Here is a 22,537-nt window from a genome sequence, read left to right on the forward strand (position 1 = left end):
CATGGCATCAATAGATTTGAACACAGCTCGACCTCCCTACAGCCCGGACATCACTCCAAGCGACTTTCACCTGTTCCAGCACTTGAAGGAGCACCTAGGAAGCCTTCGCTTGGCGTCAGCACAAGAAGTGAAACACTTCGTGACAACGTGACTGAATACAAGGCCGGTAGCCAGCCCAAAAATGTAGGTGGTCCAGGCTGAAGTTAGGGGGGGGGAGGGCGATCCAACCATTTATAGTTCATCACCATATTATAGTGCATTTGCAATCCTACCGGAAAATTTTAGGGGAGGCAACGAGAATTTAGGGAGGCCCGCCCCCTAGACCCCGTGGATACGGGCCTGCTGAATACGCATGGACCACCAGAGGGAATCTTCGAACTCATCCCACGATACGACAAGTGTCTGAACCGATATGAAGACTATGTCGAAAAACGCCCTGTTGGCTGTATCGGTTGCATAAAATGATATAGAATATCCACATTTCACTGAAAACTTTGTAACCTTACTTTCTGATGACTCCACGTATTTTCTTGAAACACTATATTGCGCCTTTCCTCAAACGCTGAATCATTTTCAGCAAATTGCTTGTCGCTATCCGTTTTTGTACTCTGGCGATAAATCTTAAAACGTCAATTCCAACCACTTCCGATATAAACAGAGAGTTAACAAGTAAGATGGAATCCATTGTTAGAACGTTGAATTGATTTTTAAAAAAAGCAAAAGAAAAGAAACAGAAAAAAGAAAACAATTCGCTCCTAAATATCTCTTCCGTTTTTGCTTTGATGTCTGTCGATAGCACTGATCATTATTGTGTGTCAATAAAAGAAACATAACTATCGTTAAATATTGATTTTATGATAAAGTAGCACATGTACTGTACGTAAGTATTCATGTATTTCTTTGTGATGTTCTGCACTTTATGTGAGGCACCTCTTCGAAACACACTCATTTTTTCTTACTTGTAAAATAAAATATATTAAATGTGGTCAAGTTGTCTAGTTCTTTAAATTCGTCAGTTGCCTACTTTGCTAGCGTATATAATCAAACTCTGATATTCGATTCATCTTTATGTTGGTGATTTACGTTTCATCTAAAACCCAATGACCAGTGTAACGTATATTATTATGTGAGAGCAAGCCTTCCCCTTGGACACACTCAATAACTCGAATAAATTTAGAATGAACTATAGGTGTTTATGTTAACAGACGTTTACCTCTACTAAGTCAAATAATGAGGTAGGCTAGGGTGACCAACCGTCCCGTAAAAACGGGATTGTCCCGTTTTTTCGCTACCATTCCCGGTGTCCCGAAAAAATTTCCCGGGACGCCAAAATGTCCCGTATTTATGTACATTTTGTACAAAAAAACTTTCCAATCTAAAATTTCCTAATTTATATTATTTTCTAAGCTATGTGATTATATTGAAATATGTCTAACTACTGAGCAACGTCGTTACGATGTTTACGATATTTGATGTGGTGGCTGCACTCTTTTCCCTCCTAGACCTCTTACTCCGCAGACGACAGTGCAAGGGGCTGAAAGTCTTATGAAAAACAAACTGTTTTTACTCTGTGTTTCGGGCGGTGGAAGACTGAGGCAGAGGTTCTGTCATCAGTACAGTACAGTGTTTCCGTGATTTGACTAACATGTAACCTACTGTCATTTATGAGAGGGGAACAAAAGCATAGACCTATAAAAGTGAAAGTAAAAAGGAAACTAGCTGTAAGTAAAATAATGTTTAAAAGTAAGAAAAAGCAAATAAAGGAAGTTGGAATCTGATGCTGAGACTAGTTCGGCATAAATTCTGCCGGTAACAGATTTTGTTGATTGACAGATATTCATGAATGTTTCATATATTTTTAGTAATGTTTTCAAAATTTCATTTTTTGTTAGTTGCTGATACGCGTAGTTACTTGTTATTTAATTAATTCCACAACCTTTTCAATAGGTTTTAAAATGACAAAAAGTGTGAATTTGCCCTTTTTTGTGAGAGAGACAGAAAAAGAGAAGAGAACGGAGAGGCAAAAATATATATTTAGGGGAGCAACCTATCCAAAAATAAAAAGCTGTCCCGTTTTTTCTAGTTGACGATTTGGTCACCCTAAGGTAGGCGAAATCACTATCACATGCCTGCATTATACAGAAATCTTAATATCGTTTGATAATGTAGATGTTTTTAAGTTTCACAATTATGCTACTCTTGGTCTATGAAAATATCTTTGTTATTAGCGTTTATTTTTATTTTTTATCAGTTTGTATTTTTGGCGTTGTCTCACAAAAACTTTGGACCCTGAATTAGAGCAACGAACAAACAAATAAATAAACAATGATTGTGTTGTACTGGGGGTACTCGTAAAGCGTAATTACCTGCAATAAGTTACTTAACTAATTTTTTATTTCATAGCAAATAAATATCTGTAGTCCTATTACACATTAAAATCCCCACAGTACTGTCCCTCAGCTTTAGACGGGCCAAAACAAAATGGAGCAACCCATTGATAAGATGAAGGATCGTCCGGAAATACGTTTTCTGTATTTGAAGGGAAAGAACGCTGCAACAATCTATGATGAGTTGGTGGAAGTGTAAGGTAACAATGATGCATTATATGACACAGTGGTTAGATGGCGCAGAAACTTCCAGTACAGGCAGGTAAGTCTGAATGATGAAGAACGAAGCGGCAGATCATCTATGTGAAGAACAGGATATCACAAGAGAAATGCAGGCACTCGACTCGATAATGGGAAAAGAGAAAGTTGGTCATGAATCAGTTTTCAATATCTTGGATCTTGCATAACATTTTGCAAGTGACAAAGTTCATTGGTCCAGTTCACATCCATTAAAAAAGCTCGCCGAACCGAGGCAGGAACAACAATGTTGCAGGTGTGTCAGGTCAATCCAGATGACTTCTTTAAACGCCTAATCACCATGGTCGAGTGCAGGGTGTACCGCTATGTCCCCGAGACAGAGGAACAAAGCAAGCAGTGGAAACGTGTGCATTCACCACTGGCGAAGATAATGATGCTGGTGTTTTCTGGGACTGCCATTGTATGATGTTAACTGATTATCCTAGTAAGGAGCATACTATTACAGGAGAATACTACCAAAATCTCCTGACGAGATTCCTGGAGACTATCAAGACGAAGCGTCGAGGAAAGCTGTTCCCAGGAGTCTTTTTGCTCCATGACAACTTCCCAGTTATATGAGAGATACTGTGAATTTTGGTTAATTTTGAGATGCGCGAACACTTTGTCCGACAAAAAGTAATGTGAGTACTCATACATACAACTTGGTACAGCAGGAATAATAGTTCCATATATGTACTCTTTATCTTCGAACTTGTAAAAATAAATATATTATTCCTACATTGTGTAAAAATATACTGGTGGGAGTTAATATCTTATACACCCATCTTTCATGAGCAACCGTTGATTTTAACTGTAAAATTACCATTTCTTGATCTTGTAAAACTGCATCTACGGCGTATTTCTGAAGGAATTCCACACAACAGTGTCTCAAATTGCCTCAAAGAATGAACTAGGCATTACCATTGATGTATAGCTTCCCAAGTGAGTATCTTTTAAGCAATTACAGGGTCAACAACATTTTCAATGAATTCGCGAACTTTATTGTCGACCTCTTATACGGAACAAAGTACACTTATTTTTTAAAATACCTCTTTCCTTTGAAAATGTCATATTCTCACAACCGTAATGAGAAATTTTAATAGTCTTGCTTAAGATGTCTATTTAAGAAAGAGGAGTCCAAATTTGATTGATTTATTTTTATATATGGGTAAGAATACAGTTCATTTAAACAAAATGTACTATAGATGGATAGGTCTTCTTGAACAAAACTATAGATATATCCATATTCTCTTATAATTTTTTCTCTATATGTTGTCAACTTGAATTGTGTTGAATAATTTCTATAATATCAGAAGTGGCAAGTTTACATGCTGCAATTTTTATTCGTAACAATGAATGATTCACTGAAAATTATAATTTATTTCCAGGCATCCTTTGAGTGAAATAGATGTAGTAATCGGAGGCTTACTTGGTAAATCTGAATTTTCAGCACAAAACATATCAGCAGCAGTTCTTCATGAAGATTTCAATACTGTTAGCAGTCACGACAGGCATGATATAGCCCTCCTTGAGCTACAAAGCAGAATCGATATTAGCCAAATAACTCCAATATGCCTTCCTCAATCAGGAGGTATGACATCCCAAGTTTATGTAATTTCAGGCTCTTGTATATATATCTTAATATGGTGGTAAATGTTTATTTTTGTTTATCTTCTTAACGAGGGGTTAAACTCCCCTTGTGTACATCATTGTATGTAATAGAGTAGTTGTTTCTAATAGTCAACGCATAACACAGAAATTCGTTTTTAATTATCAGAGACAAGGTACAGAAAATTGATTGAGCAAATCAGGGGAGGAGACGAGGTAGGGAAACTGAATGGAACAAGTGCTGGGAATATACGATTGGTCACGAGTTACCGTGTAGTGCATCTGCAAAATTGTGGGGTACACCTGGCTTGCCTGTCACCACTGGGGTTGCCAGACGTAAGGTTTTTCTAGTATTTTTTCGTTATACCGTATTGTCTTACCCCTAAAAGGATTTCTTTCGTTCTCTTTAATAAACAAAATAAATGATAATGCTGAACACATTTAAAGTGTTTTTAAAACCTGCTATGTACTAGCGTGACCACATGGTAACAATACGTAGCGTTCTATATTTCAAACTGTAGGTGTCACTACTTCAGTGTTGTTATTCTCCTACCTCTACCTCTCCCTAGCTTTCAAAGACATATGGCTTAGCACTCTAAAGCACTTTCAGCAGCTTCTAGCTTAGAGTCCTGTAGTTGCAGCAGTTGGAAGTTTGAATTGTTTTCCCTTTCCCAGAAACGTCACCTCCTAAGAGAAAAATCGTATTATTTTTACCTTTCCAATTTTGCAGTTATTTTTACCCTGTCAATATTTATAGGAGGGACGTAAAATTTTAACTCTGTTTTGTCTGTTTGATTGTTGCTTTTATATTACCATAATAAAGAGGATTTTATTTAACGCTACCATATGGTTACGCTAGGCCTTTACTAGTACATTTGTTCATTATGGTATATGTATGTTCCTGAAGTTTCACAGTCACTGAAAGATATCACAGTATACAAATGAATACTTTAGAAAACCAGCAGACCATCTGTTAAGTTTCATGGACAATCTTCCAGTATCAGTAAAATAATTACCCTTTACGATTTGTTCGATAATTTGTTTACGGACATAAATTTACTATTCATTTGGTATGGTGCACACATTAGGTGTGGTGCAATTGGTACTTTACTCGAAAATCGCACCCCAGAGGACTGTTCTGTAAGTAATATCAATAAATGAAAAAAGTAAGACCTTCGGAGAACATTTCAGTATTTAAATGACGATCAAGGCAGTGGCGAATCTAGAAGGTAAAAACTGGGGCCCCCAGCCTAGGGCTAGATCTAGCACTATATAAAGGCGAAATTGCAGTAGTCAAATGGATGGACAATTCAGCAGTAAGGCTTGCATCATTTGTTCATCAAGTATTCCGCACGGCCTCAAGGCTAATCTTCTTTACAACAAACTGGCCAAAGTGAGAGAGCCAAATAAAGATAGAAAGTAATATATATAGGGTGTCCCAAAAGTCATGGAAAAATGAAACCACAGATTCCTGGCACCAACACAAGAAAAAAAAGTTTATATGACCTATAGTCCGGAAGTGGACAGGGGCGGATATACACAATTTCGAATGTGGGGGAAAAGAACTTCACATCTGCCAGCGGAATAATGATAGGAGCTAGGAACGGGGCTCATAAATTGTAACGCTGGGGTTCCTGTATTGGAAGTCAAGTTTTGTAATGATAATGTTATTGTCTCGGGCGCTAAGTTTTGCAACGATTGAAAATAAGTAATAATTAAAGGAAAATTTCTGCTCGGGCTGCCAAATAGAATTACCGCGTGATATTATTAATAAGCAGATCTTACGTATTCGGGCGACGAGGAATATGAAACGTGTTGTTTTCGGAATTCGATTCCTTATCTCTGATTTGCATATATAATCTGAACGAGAATGAATAATTAAGGCACTCACGGATGAGCCTAATATGCATCAGAAAAATGAATACCTGACCTTGTACTTGAAAAGTGAATGGTACTGATGAGCGACAACTCATCTGCCTATTACACAAATGAAATAAAAAAAATGAATGAGAGTTTGGAGAATTGAAGTTGATTCCACGGGGCTCGAACTTCAGTTCTCCAAGGTAAAAATACAGTTTTGCTAAGATGGTTTGGAATAAAAAAAATTGATATATATATATATATATATATATATATATATATATATATATATATATATATATATATATATATAACGAAAGATGACCTAATGTCTAATCGATCCTGTTTTCCCCATAACGGTGTCTCCAAGGCGCTAGGAAAACAGGTGCGTAGTTAATAGTTAAGTGATTTAAACATGCGGAGCAAAAATCTCACAAGCTGCAAAGCTGAAAGAAAGATTTTTCGCTAATGGCTTGTTCAGTTGGCTACACTGACTATCACCTTGTCACCGAAGTGTGTAGAGATAGCAAAAATAGTTTAAAAGCAACAAACAAGGAAAGTTTAATTTAAAGTTAAAAAAAATGAGTTAATTTAGATAAAAATTTCTGATGGTCAATGTAACCGTGCTACAACTTTTTCTGTTCAGGGTAATTTGAAATAACTTCTAGGTATGCTAATATCAGTTAAAGAAATAGGCATATCTTTGAAATGATAACCACATAAATGCTTTGGTTCTAACGTCAAATAGACTTTTAATAAATTTAACGAGAAATAAGGTGATATCTACAAAAATCAACAAGAAAGTTAATTTGGATTTACAGAAAAAATGAATTATTTGACTTTACTGAAAATGAATCAGACTTTTGACTGTTTTGACCAAATAATATGATTTCTCTTAACACATTCTTCACTGTACAACGTAATATTCAAGTTATTTAATCTTGACTGTAAAATTTAGCAACAATCTATTTCTACTCAACTAAACTGACAATATTCGATTCTTTATAATTACCATGACGTAGTTATACAAACAAAAATTTCTATTAAACTGAATATTAATTAGCAAAATGATTTATTGTTTTCCTCCCAGACATAACCGACTATTAAGTAATTCGCCCACAGTTACTACCTCTTTTTATTAATAAAAGAAATGAAAATAAGTTTAAGAATCGGATTGCGGAATGAAAGAATTAATGGTTTATGTTGCTTGCAAGACTTGCTGGGGAAATAGTTTAGAAGCGATAGTATGCTTTTGAGAAAATTTAGTGCACTGTTTCTAATGAACTCTAGTGAATTCTCAATTTTAAAAGATTTGCATAAACAAGACATAACTTTGTACACATACTATATCAGTTGGAAAATAATACAATTCACAATAAAAATCGTTACACAACACTAACTACACAAATATTTCATATTCAAATACACTACACAGAAATATATATATAGTACTACCATTATTATAGTTTGGCCAATTGATCAAAATAATTATATTGTCGACACTTTTTGATTTTCTCACTGATTCCTTATTTTGCGAATACACGTTTCTCCATAGCTATGGACCCTATCTGCGTTCGTTGCTCAGATAGGTACCTCCGAAGGGATTTACTCGAGTATCTTAAATTGTTTACCTTATTTATGAGACTCTAACGATATTACGGGATAAGAATGTTTACACTTATTTGTCTGAAACTTACTCAACATAGCACGTCTTTGGAAGCTTTATATTGATTGTTTCTTTTAAGAATGAGTCTAATAAAAATTGACAAGTTACAATAAAATGGTATTAAGCCTGTTTACCGTTCTGACACATATTTCCCTAACACAACTTATACAAATGTTAAAATTTGAACAACTAGACTTTGACGCTAAATCATGGTTTACTCAAAACAGAAATTACATTACATTCACACATCTTAAACGCGATTTATGTTTAAAAGAGAAATAATCCATACTTGATATAAATAAATATTGGATTGCATATAAATGATTATAATGACGGCTTCAAGGATCTAAATATTGACACATGACTATTACAAATAAATGCATGATTGAAGATCAAATCAATGTATACAAATTTCACTAGTAAAATAATTAAAAAAAAAATTATGGTACTTATTCAAGAATGAAATTAATAGTTCCTATATCCGTGAATTAATTTTAGAAATGCAACCAAGGCATTAGGCTATTTGTTTACTTCTTTTAAAAAGAATTTAAAAAAATGCTCTAAATGTTTACGGACAGTTCCGTATGAATAAACAATGTCCCGAAGTTTCTAGAAAAAGGTGAGTATGGAGATCACGAATCACGGAAATATTGGCCATAGTCCTTCTTCAATAACGAAAATAACAGAATACTTTGTCCTACCTTAATAAGTCCTTCCGCTTATATTTCCACACTTCCGAAGAAAACTGCACTGTACTTAACTGACCGTCACAATGCTTCCTAACGTCCCTTATCAGACCCCGCTGTCCTCTGGATTCAACTCCCGGAGAAGAGGTCCACGTTTGTCTGAAGCGTCTGGGTCTTCGTGTGGCAAGGCATCTGTTCCAAGTATCGGGGATCGAACCCGTGTCTCCGTCCTTCATCTCCATGTTGTTGAAATGCAACGATGCGTCACTTATCACATCCATCTGCACTTAAATTTCACTCGCACAGTTTATATATATCCGCCATCCATCGCACTACTTTTCCTCTCTGAATACAGGAAGTCCACGTATATAGATCAATCACAGACTCAGTTCAAAATCACAAATTACGTAGCGTCACCGTAAGATGATAAAAATAATATCTGTGGCTAATGTTTTAAATATTTACATAAGTAATTTTGTAATGACTATGTTGCTGTGGATAACGCGTGGTTTGAGTAGCTGGCCGCTAAGGGGTCTTTAGCTAGCCATTCTTATTAAATTAATCACTTAAGTATATATATATGTGTGTATATATGAGTTGACGTATGCTTATGAGTCGCGTATTGGTGATGTTTTTACGATGAAGATTCGATTTAGAGTAACCTCTCTTCCGTGTAGGCGTTCTCCCAGCTTTCTTTCTTTATTTCTTTTTTTTTTTTTTAAAAAATAGACGCTTCATTCTTCTCTTTGTGAATTTTGAATTTCGGATTCTGATTCGCCGCTTGAAATTCGTGACACCATTTCCCAAAAATCGGTTGATAATTTGGCTTGGGTTTCTAGCGTCTCTTCTGGGCTAGTACGTGATGTTAAGGAGTTTCATAAGCACTTGCGAAGATTGTAGATAAAAAATTTTGGTTCCTGTGTGTCTGTGACGTGATATTTGCGATATGGAGGTACTTAGGTAGTGCGACAGTATGGCTGGAGTAACAATAGCAAATTCCATTACCGTTTACTGGCGAGGTAGAAAAATGGGTGGTCTATTAGTGCGGTTACCGTCTTATGTTTTTTTTTTCTTTCTGAAAAGCAGAGAAACTTCTTTACCTGGGACAAATGAAAGAGGTTCGCTTGGCTGCTAAATGAAACAAAATAAAATTTTCCTTGACTTTCAAAATAAATTGAATTTGCATATAAATATGTTTTAATTTGAATATAAGAACAATTAATTAAGTGTGTGAGCGTAATTGTCACAAAATATATAAAGCTCATCTTGACTTGACATGTTAAATGCATGTTACATAACTGCACCAGAGATTCTCCATACGTCATTTACGGATTCACCGAATGTCTACCGCAAGGATACTGAAACGGTTCAGTAAAGATGGAAACCCTAGAAAAAAGTTATCTTGGCACGATTGCATGCACATGTATATACAATCGGAGACACAGCAAATACCACTTAGAATTGTTGCATAATATCAAGAGGCAATGGAGAGTGGTATACCAGATAGAGGCTAGAAATAAGAACTAGACGCGTAATGTAATGAAATAACTGAGAGAATACACAACGACGTACTTTATTTGTAACGTAGTATCTTACACCTAGTAGCACTAGAAACTACTAGGTCATATGTGCTAACAATAAACGTATCTACGGAAGATGTTCAAAGTGCTGTCCTCCCGCATCTATGCAACGTGCTAATCGTGATTTTCGAATGTATTCCATTACTCCCAGTGTGTTTCGTAACTGTTCACACACATTTTCAATGTGGTTTTGTAAGTTGGCAAGTTTCTTTATCTAAGTGTGAAGTCTCTTTCCCCCCACATTCGAAGGTATCTAGCTCCACCCCTGACCACTTCCGGACTGTAAGTCATATAAACTTTTTTACTTGTTTCGGTGCCAGGAATCTGTGGTTTCATTTTTACCATTATTTTTGGGACACCTTATATATATACTATGTGATCAAAAGTATCCCAGCACCCACAAAACATACGTTTTTCATATTAGGTGCTTCCACCTACTGCCAGGTACTCATTATCAGCGACCTCAGTAGTCATTAGACATCGTGAGAAAGCAGAATGGGGCATTTCGTGGAACTCAATGACTTCGAGCGTGGTTAGGTGATTAGGTGTCATTTATGTCAGAAGTTTGAACGCGAGAGTCCATACTGCTAAACATCCCTAGGTCCACTGTGTGTGATGTGATAGTGAAGTAGAAACGTGAAGAGACACGTACAACACAAAACCTACAGACCGACCTCGTCTGTTGACTGACAGAGACAGCCGACAGTTGAAGAGGGTCGTAAAGTGTAATAGGCAGACATATATCCAGACCATCACACATGAACTCCAAACTGCATCAGGATCCACTCCAAGTACTATGACAGTTAGCGTGAGGTGAGAAAACTTGGATTTCATGGTCGAGCGGCTGCTCATAAGCCACACAGCTAAATGCCAAACGATGCCTCGCTTGGTGTAAGGAGCGTAAACATTGGATGATTGAACAGTGGAAAAACGTTGTGTGGAGTGACGAATCACGGTACACAATGTGGCTATCCAATGGCAGGGTGTGGGTATGGCGAATGCCCGATGAACGTCATATGTCAGTGTGTGTAGTGCCAACAGTAAAATTCGGAGGTGTGGTGTTATGGTGTGGTCGTGTTTTTCTTGGAAGGGGCTTGCACTCCTTGTTTTGCGTGGCACTCTCACAGCGCAGGCCTACATTGATGTTTTAAGCACCTTCTTGCTTTCCACTGTTTAAGAGCAATTCGGGCATGGCGATTGCATCTTTCACCACGCTCGAGCATTTGTTCATACTGCACAGCCTGTGGCGGAGTGGTTACACGATCATAACATACCTGTAATGGACTGGCCTGCACAGAGTTCTGACTTGAATCCTCTAGAATCCCTTTGGCATGTTTTGCAACGCCGACTTCGTGCCAATTCTCACCAACCTACATCGATACCTCTCCTCAGTTCAGCACTCTGTGAAGAATGGGCTGCCTTTCCCCAAGAAACCTTCCAGCACCTGCGTGAAAGTATGCTTGCGAGAGTGGAAGCTGTCATCAAGGGTAAGGGTGCCCCAACACCATATTGAATTCCAGCAGTACCTATGGAGTGCGCCATGAACTTGTAAGTCCTTTTCAGCCAGGTGTCCGGATACTTTTGATCACAGAGTATATATATATATATATATATATATATATATATATATATATATATATATATATATACAGAGGGTTGATTAATTCTTGTGTCAATTTCATTTGTTCACTGTGCAAAAGTGGTATAAGGTAAAGCCGTGCAATTTGGTGTAACTTTAGACGATTGACATAAGTTTTGTTTCGCCATAGAAGCATGTCACTTGTACTAAAGATTGAAGAGATAAAGGTCAAATTTCGATTTTTTTTCCTTATGGGACAGCAATGGTAAATCCTGAAAGAGCGTGAGAAAACGTAAATCGAAGTGGTAACAAAGAAAAAGCTGTATTGTATGATTCTATGTCGCAAGCCGACCAAATATGCGTCAATCAAGTGTCAAGGTCTGAGGCCACGGTCAGATCAAGGTCATAGGTCACCTTGAGAACCAATTTGACATGATGAGGTATGGGCATTGCGTTGTTTTCAGTGTATTCAAATGGGTTCTCAAGATGACCTGTGACCTTGATCTGACCATTACCTCTGACCTTGACACTTGATTGACGCATATTTGGTCGGCTTGCGACATAGAATCATACAATACAGCTTTTTCTTTGTTATCACTTTGATTTACGTTTTTTCAGGCTCTTTCAGAATTTACCATTGCAGTCCCATAAGGAAAAAAAATCGAAATTTGACCTTTGAGCCTATATCTTTTCAATTTTTTGTACGAGTGACATGCTTCTATGGCGAAACAAAACTTATGTCCTTCATCTAAAGTTAAACCAAATTGCACGGCTTTATCTCATACCATTTTTGCACAGTGAATAAATGAAATTGACACACGAATTAATCAACCCTCGGTATATATATATATATATACTCAAATATTGGGTGCTATGGAATTGGTATTTGTGGGAAAAAGTATTAATGGTATTAATATTCGCATAGCTTATACCAAAGTAAACAATGCTTAGATACTCGTACATTGTCAGGTAAACAATTCCACAACTCAACTTTCGAAAATATACTATTCAAACATATCTTCTAAAATATCTTAATTTATGGAAGAGCTCCAGTAGTTCGGAAAGTGACGTACGAGTATTGAGTGATGTTGGTTAGATAAGAGACATCGCTCATGTTGTTTGGACTGTGGAAGATGAAAGAATACGCGTAATATGGGTGATCGAGACTTGCACCAAGGTTGACTGCACACAATGCAAAAAACCTAATGTTGGTCTCTGTGTTCCGTTCTTCTTCCTCATCGTTTTGCATAAATCATGTTGAAGGTAAGAAATACATGAGATACAATGTATGCTCCCACTTGAGAAAAAGGTATTACTGTACTTGAAATATTGGTCAAACTATGGACGTATGTTTTGTATTAGAAAAAAGAACACACCAGGATTAAAACTCTCAATGAAATAATTTAAATACCTACACTTTGTACTCGTAAAGGACTAGCGTGACCATATGGTCACACCCCGTTACGCCCATAATAAATGATTGACGTCACAAGTTTAAGTAGTTCTGTTTCATTTCATCCGTAGGTGACCCAAAAATAACAAAAAAAAAAATGTCTTTTCCGAAATAGAAAAAAATAAATTCCCTAATGGGATATGTTAGTGCGAAAATAAAATATTTCTTAATTACAGGAACCAATGTTTCATGTAGTGTTAAAACGTAACCCAATGATGTAACGTAGAATTCAGATAAGAAAATATAACCTGTTACGTTTTATATTTCCTGTCTACTCACCGATCCAATGTTGTGTTTATATATAATATGGGTTTGGCATCTTAGCTTTCGTCTGCCAACACCTTCTCGATTATAATTGTAGTTTTGAATCATCGTAATGTATTGATATCAGGAACAAAACCTATTAAGAAAAACAGAACTTCAAGTAGTTGTTAATTTTGGTATACCTAGCACGGATTGTTTTCCAGCGTAGAGCAAAAGCATGTGTGACTATCAACAGATACAAACTCTTTACTAAAATACATTAAAAGGCAACAAAGTTTTGTGTAATAGACTTGGCTGGTTGGACTTCAGTTTAGCGTATCTTTCAGCAATGAGACTATATAAAATAAGGATCTAGAGCTTATGAGTTCCCAACAGAAATTGTAATGTACTTTTCCAGTTTTATGTGTTGAGCCATATTTAATGAAACTATCTGTTTCCAATTAAAATTATTCTACGTTATTCTTTGAAAATATATATGTATTTGCTATAGAAAATCATACATCCTGCTTTTCTCCCTTAAAAATCGTAAACAATCTCCATTTTTTATCTAATGAATCTAGCAATTCTAGTAACCACTATTTAAAAAAAATCAACGCTAAGTTTCCTATCTACGCCGATCCAGTGTATTAAAAGTAATGAAACAATTTCTATCCAACAGTAACCTGCTGTGTTTTTTAAACTTTCAGATGTGATCAGGGACAAAATGAGAATTCAAGTAGCCGGTTGGGGAAAAGACGAAAGTGGCCAGTACAGTTCTGATTTGCTAGCGACTACTGTGAATGTTCTCACGAGAAAGTCTTGTCTAGAGGAATCCAGTTATTTGAAAAGCGATATTGATGACGATCACTTTTGTGCTGCTGACCCATCTGCCAATGCCGACACTTGCACAGTGAGTAATGATGAAGTATTTTGAACATAAGTAATTGTAATGCAAGATTTGTTTGACTTTAAAAGTTCTTCATTTTACTATCAAACACTCATTTCCATTATTATTACTTGTGTGCACGTGTGAGGTAACTTAGTTTTACTAAATAGTGGTTCTGAATCAAAGGCATGCCTTTCAAAAAAGATTTTAAGCTACAGCGAGGGAAGAATTCCTTATGGATAAGCGACTAACTTTACAGTTTTCGATTCCGTGTTTCAGATTCCATTACTGCTGTGGTTAGACTCCCACATTATACTGTAGGTCCATGTCTCAAGTAGTGTTGATACTGATTACACTCTTACAGTGGCGTGCAAGATATTATACAGGAAAGGGTATAATGTAAAATATGTATACAAAAACATGAAATTATATGAACTTGGAGCTTAAAATTCCCCCCTTCACGAACTTCTGAACCCATCATTGTATTCGTAAGTGAGTCACTATTATGTCTGCATTCAAGAAGGATAGTTCAGGTGAAGGTACAAACCTACTTTACCTTGGACACAAACCCGAATAATGGTTCGAATTTTACTTCAATCAGTAGTTTAATCTAATATATTCTCGGTGCCGAAACTGTATACGGAAACCAAATCAATCAATCAATACAAAATAATCAACCAGTAAAGAAGAAAGCACCATGGTATTGAAAAATTAATTATACACGCTATTCTCGTATAAGAATTATAGTAGCTGTACAAAAACATCAAAACTACATCTGAAACAAATTCCAAAATCCTTATTTGACAATCTTTAACATTATTAGATAAACAGTGTTTTGAACCCAACATAAAGTTGTATTTTTTTCAAATAGCACTACGTCAGATTACAACATATTTGAGATCTATATGTAAAACGAAAACTTAAAATCATCACCTTTGTGTAGTAGTGTAAACTAAGGACCGTACAGTATCAAAAATACCGAAAAGAAACCAAATTTTAGAGGATTCTATAATATTAATTACGCAAGACACACGGACAGGGTAATGTATATCCAAAGTATCTTATCGTTTAATACTACGATCGTTATATGTTGTATTTCGAACAACTTGAAACAAAGATACAAGGAATTGAAAATTTTACGCTTTTTCAAAGGACTTTGTTTAGAAAAAGTACTTAGATAAATATCAAATCCAGTTACGTGGCGGGTTTTAAATAGACATTACAGTCATAATGCCATTTACAGCAATTTGATGTCTCAAACCGTTCGGAGATATGAAAAAGATTATATGTTGGTTAAAATGGTGCATTTGCAACAACTTTTAAAACACTTTTTGATTGATGTTGCTTATATGCGATTGCAGCAATGCTTCTTGATAGATGTAATTACAAGTTCTCGGAATTACATAACTTCAATAGTGTTGCACACTTTACCAGTATTTACCACATCTCTACAATGGTTAGAGATATTAAGTTGTAAACGGCTACGATTTTCACATCTGCTGAGAGTCATGTATTCAATTAGACAAAAAACTTATCTAAGCAGTTTTCTTAAATAAAGGCTTTTGAAAAAGTCAAATTTTCAATTCCTTGTACTATTGTTCCTATACATTCAACATCTGTTGTATAATGATCATAGTATTAGACACTAGAGTACTTTGGATATGCCTCTTTCCGTCTCACTCGCGTTGTTACCAATAGAAGACACCAAAATTTGGATGTTTGTGATACTGTAGCGTCCTTAGTTTGCAACACTGAATAACTTTAGATATAAAATTTCATTTAATATGTAGATTTGAAATATACAGTAATATGACTTAATGTCATTTGAAAAATCTAACTTCATGTTGAGCTGACAGCATTATTAACCTGGTAATATCACATAGTATGTCAAACGCTGTCACCTTGCCGATGTTTCCATGGTACAAAATTTCAGCTTTTTTCTCTTTTAGTTTATAAGTTACAAGGATGTTCAAGATATATGAGTCGAAAACGACATAATTTTGGAGTTTCGTAGGACGAAAATCATCTTGACTGTCTGAGGTTAATGCTATTGAAAAAGTCAAACAAGAATTACCATTTTGTTGGACACTGTTACTTCAACGTTAGACAGAGAAGATTTCCATTTTGTTGTACATGATCTTTTGTTTGATTCATTGAGCTACACTATAAATATGTACTTTTAAACGTCTAGCAAAATCATTTTAACTGGCCTTATTTTCCCCAAGATCTTTGCTAGCCAAATTGTACCTGTATTTGGAACGCACTTCTTGATAAGAGTTTGAAGATGCATGTTGGTCCACTCCATCACATCATTGACTCCTGCTGCGTATAAATATTATTTTGTTTTATTTGGGTAGTGTTATTAAACTGCGCTAGATGGTTTTTCTTTCCTGGAGATTAATGAGCGTTGCTGAAAACATTTATTCTGCTTAGTTTCAGGAATGTAAAATGTTATTCTTTGTCAGTCTGCAGTCTCAAGAATACTGCAAAAATTATGAGAAAAGAGAGGAAAATTCACATGGCCAATGTATATACGTTCCAACACTGTATTGTGATGAATATCTGACTATCGACGTGAATCCAGAACCATTAAGTTTTAGTTTGTTAGGGACAAAGAGTTCACATTGGACTCGTGAGAAAACTTCAGGGATGTGTATTCTGATATTTATGTAGTTCAGTCAATGACTGCTTCATAGTGTAACTTAACGATTGTAATATTTTGTGCTGTGTAAAATAGTGTAGTCGTTTAAAGCATACAGAGAAAGTGTTGAAACATTTTTAATAAAATTGGTTGCATATATGGAAGAATTACTGTAAAGTCAAACATCTCCAATATAACACATATTGTGGAAAAGGGATACGAGTTATATTTCGCGTTCAAGGTTAGTCGTGGACTACACACACAGAAGTAAGGTAAGTCATGTGCTCTAACGGTTTGAGGTACATATCTATAAATATTATTTCCTACAAATATTTGAGATGCAAATGTGTTGATGCCATTTGCTGTATCTCTGCTGTCGCATGAACCACAGAACCATCAGAATGATTGTTATTTTGTCTAACTAATGTCAAAGAAATAATATCTGAAGCAAGGAAATCTGTCAAGTACTCAGAGTTGACTGATACGCTAAAATGGACTCCGCTTTCCACACAATGAAGAGTTATCTATTCCAGTACCTCCAAAAGAATGGACTGTTTACAGTAGCGTCATGAGAAAGATGAGCAGTAGGAGTGTTGCGAATGCTGCCTGCGAGTATGGAGTTGTCAACAGAACCACTTTTAATATTTCAGAAGGAATTAAGTGATCTGATTAGAGACTTACAGTTGTCAAAATCATGATCAAAGCTTCTTGCTTCAAGATTATAATGTACAAGTTTGGAATCTGTTGTAGAAACATCTGAATGTAACGAACTATCAACACCAACAAAGTGACTTTCAGGTATATTCAACATTTGTGAGACTGTAGTCGATTTCAGAGACGTTGGTGGATTCATGTAGGCATTACCATCGCACGGTATGAAGTGCATTAGTAATTTGTTTTCATGGACTGCTCAACATTCCGTATGAAATGTGTTCTACTTCATAATAGTAATTTAAATACTCAAATTGCAATTAATTTTGCGGTAAACATGAAGTAAGCATAACAAAATATGAACTTTTTCTACAAAAGACAAAGTTCTAAACTGTTCATGACACAATTACAGAGATCCAAAGGCTTTCTGTCGGTTTAATACAAGTTTATACAAAATATTGTATTTTATTATGTTAATGGAATAGAATAGCAAAGAAAAGGTATTAGTAGAAAGAGATTATCCCTTGCGTGCTCCACATTATATTGGAGAGGCATTCTAAAAAATGATTGTTGAAGTTTAGAGTATGATCTTGTCTCTCCTTCATATAATATTAGTCTTAATGAAGGTTTTTGAAGAAAACAAAGAAGGAAAACGGACCAGAGTTTCAGTATCTGGCGGAAAATAACATGAATTTAATTTTAAAAGTATCACAGCAAACGTACTGGAAAATAGGAATCGTGATCACTGTAGAATACAACTAGTTTAGATAGCGTTGTCAAGCTACCACGACACGGGATGCAACATAACATCTAAAATTATATTCCTCCACAATTAGTTGGATATTTTTTGTATCTAACTTAGAAGCTATGTTAACGCTCTGGTGAGAGATTTCATTTATCAATCCTAATTTTAGAACAATATAGAAAAGAGGAATGCTCGTAGACTACTGCTGAAACTGACAATAGGACGTGTTGTTTGATACATACAGGAGAAACTCATCAATAAAAGTTTATACTTGACAGAATTGTTTGCCATATAATTGTGTGGTTCAGAGAAAGATAGACTGACGCTTATAACATGGAATTGTTTCCTTATCTGGCCTTTTTCGAAATGCGCTTCTATTGCTCATGTATGTATGCGTATACTTAATGTATCAGACGTATGACAATAAATTCAGTTAGTTACTTGGAATATTTCTTGTATTATAATGCAGAAAATGCACTTCAAACTCATTTTAGGACTATTTTATTTAAATTTCATATAAATTGTTAAGCTTCAACTAATCTTTTATACGTGTTTTATATACTGTTTCCCTTAAAAGCGCCGAAATTTCAAGTAAGTAGAAAAAAACAGATAATGGTAGAAGGTTGCTGTTTTTCAGTATCAGCCCATAAAAATTAATGATAAATTAAGAAAATGCAAAAGAGTTAATTAATAACATATTCTCAAAAATATTCAGTATTAAAACTCGCTTATCCCAAACGCGCATGAACACTGTCGACAGCGAGTGAGTGTATTCTCCTAACATTTACACTGTACTACACCAACACATTAATTAGTGTGTGGTTATTTTGGGGAGAAATAAATTAAGGGATAGCAGGTGATACTGTTCTTCGTCTCTTTACTTGAGTACTGCATATTTTGACTATGCAGTATTAGTTGACGATCTTTTCAGTTGCATATTCTGAGATGCGATAGTTCGCTGCAAAAAAATTCACCCTAATATGTTTACTTCAACCTATAAGGGTAACATATTCCTCCAAGACCATCGCTTGCAAGGATAGGCTACTTAACAGGAATTTTCTTCGCAGGGAGACAGTGGTGGACCAGCAATGCATATGCGTGCAGATAATCGGTTTGAACAAATAGGTAAGTTACTGTTATTTTGAATATTATAAAAGGATAATACGATTTGACAGATATATATACTTGTCTATGTGTGTGTGTGTTTATATGCATTCAAGATGAATGAGCAAGCCATAATGTAGCATGTGAATACCCAAGTAAAACACTGGTTTTCTTTATTTTTAAAAAAATTAATGTATCATACATCTTACATTGTTTAGTAAGAGAGACCTAGACTATTTGATCCAAGAGCCTATTTGAACTAAACGAAGGAAAACCATTTTCTGCTCACTTGTTGTGAGCCGTAGAGTCATGAATCTCTGTTCAGTTCTTAGTTTTTTCTTCATGTAAAATGTTTCTGGTTTGTTAATTTTTATACATAGCTAACTACAAGACTTTTAAATATGTAAGTTGGATAACTATTAGCCAGACTTCTTTTTTGAATGACTGGACTGATAAGAACAAAAAGATCAAGAACACAGATTCAATAAAAATCAAGACTCTTAATACCGTAAATATATTACAGAATAGTTGCCAACTTATGTATATAAGAGAATGATAGTGTTACATATTCTAACACTGCATATATATTGCTCTGCAGCTTAACAGAATTCTCGTAAAGGTGTTCTAAGTTATAGATTATTCCGTAATGTGTCATATCTGTCTGATTCGAAATGTGCGTTCTCTTTTTGGAGCACGTTCTATTTTTTTTTTTTTTTTTTTTTACCGATTTGTTACAGATTGGCAGCCAGAAAGTTATTATGTACAGGCACAAAAGTACCTATCTTCCTGACTGCTATATTTTATTAGGTCAGATCTAGCATGTTTTCTGATGTTACAAGCGGCTCGATAAATGGAATTCAACTTACAAGTAAAATCTAGCAAGAGAAGACAGTTAGTAAAAATCGATCAACTTAACACATTAACAAATATGACGCATTGCGTCCTAGAAAATTAGGAATAATATCGAGCATACTTAATTTCGGATTTGGTAATATAAGATTGTCTCCGGGGGTAAAAATTGAGGAAACATTTATTGTTATTTGAAGGTAACATTATGGAACCACATATGCACTATTTTGTTCAATGGCCTTATAATATCCTGGCAACGCCATAATCCCTTCGTATAGAACTTCTGTTTTTTCCGCTCAAACAAATGGGACATGTAATTTTTAAATCCCTGTTTTGAAACTAAACACCGTTCAGGGAATTATACAGAGATCAAAACAAATGATTGTCTAGCGGTGCCAAGTTCTAGCTATACGGTTGTTGCATTAACCCCAAGCCGTGTTCTCTGAAAGTCTAATGGATTGTTAAAAAGACATACGGTCTGACTTTGTCAGTGTGGTGTAACACTCTTACTGTTGACCAGTTGCGGCATTTCTTTTGAACTCCTAAGTGCACTTAAGTTAATATTGTCAACAATACAGGTTTGAGTCTATTGTTCTGCCCAACGGCAGCAGCTCTCCCGATCTCACAAAATGCACTGAAGAGCCTTCTTATGCACCAGTGTGATTGTGGAACTTCTCTTTCCTTCAATGACGATCTTTTTCGCAAATCTACTAGCTTCCACTATGAGCTATGAAATGACTTTAACCCTGATCCACTTTGACTTACACACCCTGAGATCTGGTCACTAACAACATTTCGAGCACAAAAGAGTCGTTACTTTCTAGACCAGCTGATATATGTACCTTGGCCGTAATAATTATCACGTAAATCGTAAATAGAGTGTAGAGGTAATAAGATCGAAAGATAACCTTGTTGATAATTTAAAAGTTTAAATATTCATTGTTTATGTAGAGGAAATGTGAAAATCAATAAATAATTTTAAATTCTAAAGCTCTACAAGATAAGAGGTCAAAATTGATGACGCCTTTTTCTGTCTTTTGAAATAAATTTTGAGGTTAAAACGAAATCAGATTTTTAAAAATAAATAAGTGTACAGTTATGAATATGTATGTCTAATTATTCGAGGTAGGGTAAATCTATCATGAAATAAAAGAGTTTAAATTTAAGTATTTTAAACCATTGTTATTTTTCTAGGTATTGTATCATTTGGTAGTGGTTGTGCTCAAGAAGAGTTTCCGGGTGTCTACGTGAATTTGGGAGTGTACCTTGATTGGGTTTTGAAGCACACTACACATGCTACTTATTGTAATTCATGAGATTAAAGCATATATATTTTTTAATGTAAAAAAAAAATGTGATCTCGAAAACATTACTCTGTATAATGTCGAAAATATAGATAATCATAATTCGTACGAGAATAATCCATATTTATCATTTGTTTTATTATTTATTACTATTAATCACCTTGTGTTTATTGGCATCATTTGTTAATTAGTAAATAATGAGTCTCAAACACAGGTATTATCTTAATTTTGTGTTGGCTTTTCAATATATATTTTAAATTTATTCCGATTAATTCTAATTAGAACCAGGCTTTGTAATTGGAGAAAATAGAGGACATTATTTCAGGCAGGGAGAGGGATATATATGTATATACAAAAAATAATTGCTAATTATTTTCCCAGGAAATCAAGAGCATCAAATGAGAATATGACGCACCTATACCGTATGAACAAGTAGATATGTTTGCTGTTTAAAATAAGCCTCTGATGATTGATATGGATGAAAGTGACGAATGAAACACGAAATATAAATAGTCGAAATACGTATGTACACAGCGTGGACCATAAGTCTCTTGATACGATTCAGTTCTCAATTGACTACAATAATCATAGCTCGTCGACTTAGAAAAGAAGTTAAGATCGTTTGTGAGTAATTTAGCTTTTAAGAATCGAAGTTTAAAGAATTGAAACCTGAACTCGCATTGCTACTTCAAAATTGATGGTAGAGGGACATGGCGGCTCAGTGGGGTTCCTACACCTTACCTTATGTGCGTGGGGTTCCTGGTTCCATCCCCGGCCGAGTAAGCTTGTGGTGGACACTTTCGTCTCGTCTCCTCTCACTTTTTCATATTACCAATTATTTCATCATCATTTACTTGTTTCAATCATCCGTCTCAATTAGCCGAAAGGGCATAATGATGGGTTGTTAAATTGAAAGATTTCATTTCATTTTCGTTTCAAAATTGATGGTTGCATGTCACAAATTATCAAGATGTGCTTGAGTTATTTCTGCAGCGTAAGATAGGTTCATATTACGGTGCATTTCATGGAATATAAAGGTATTTTATTGAAAAAGAAGT

The 22,537-nt window shown here is 35.3% G+C and overlaps 1 protein-coding gene across 1 annotated transcript; it reads left to right on the forward strand.

The window, feature by feature from the left end:
- Positions 1-2,593: 2,593 nt before the first annotated feature.
- LOC145685418 (phenoloxidase-activating factor 1-like) lies at positions 2,594-21,491 on the forward strand. Its single transcript, XM_081757811.1, has 5 exons — positions 2,594-2,649; positions 4,013-4,215; positions 14,007-14,209; positions 19,290-19,347; positions 21,370-21,491. The coding sequence occupies exons 1-5, from the start codon at positions 2,594-2,596 to the stop codon at positions 21,489-21,491; spliced, it is 642 nt and encodes a 213-aa protein (XP_081613937.1).
- Positions 21,492-22,537: the final 1,046 nt, after the last annotated feature.

The sequence above is a fragment of the Thermobia domestica genome, chromosome 5 (genome assembly GCF_964235325.1).
Source record: "Thermobia domestica chromosome 5, izTheDome1.hap1.1, whole genome shotgun sequence".
Lineage (NCBI taxonomy): Eukaryota > Metazoa > Arthropoda > Insecta > Zygentoma > Lepismatidae > Thermobia > Thermobia domestica.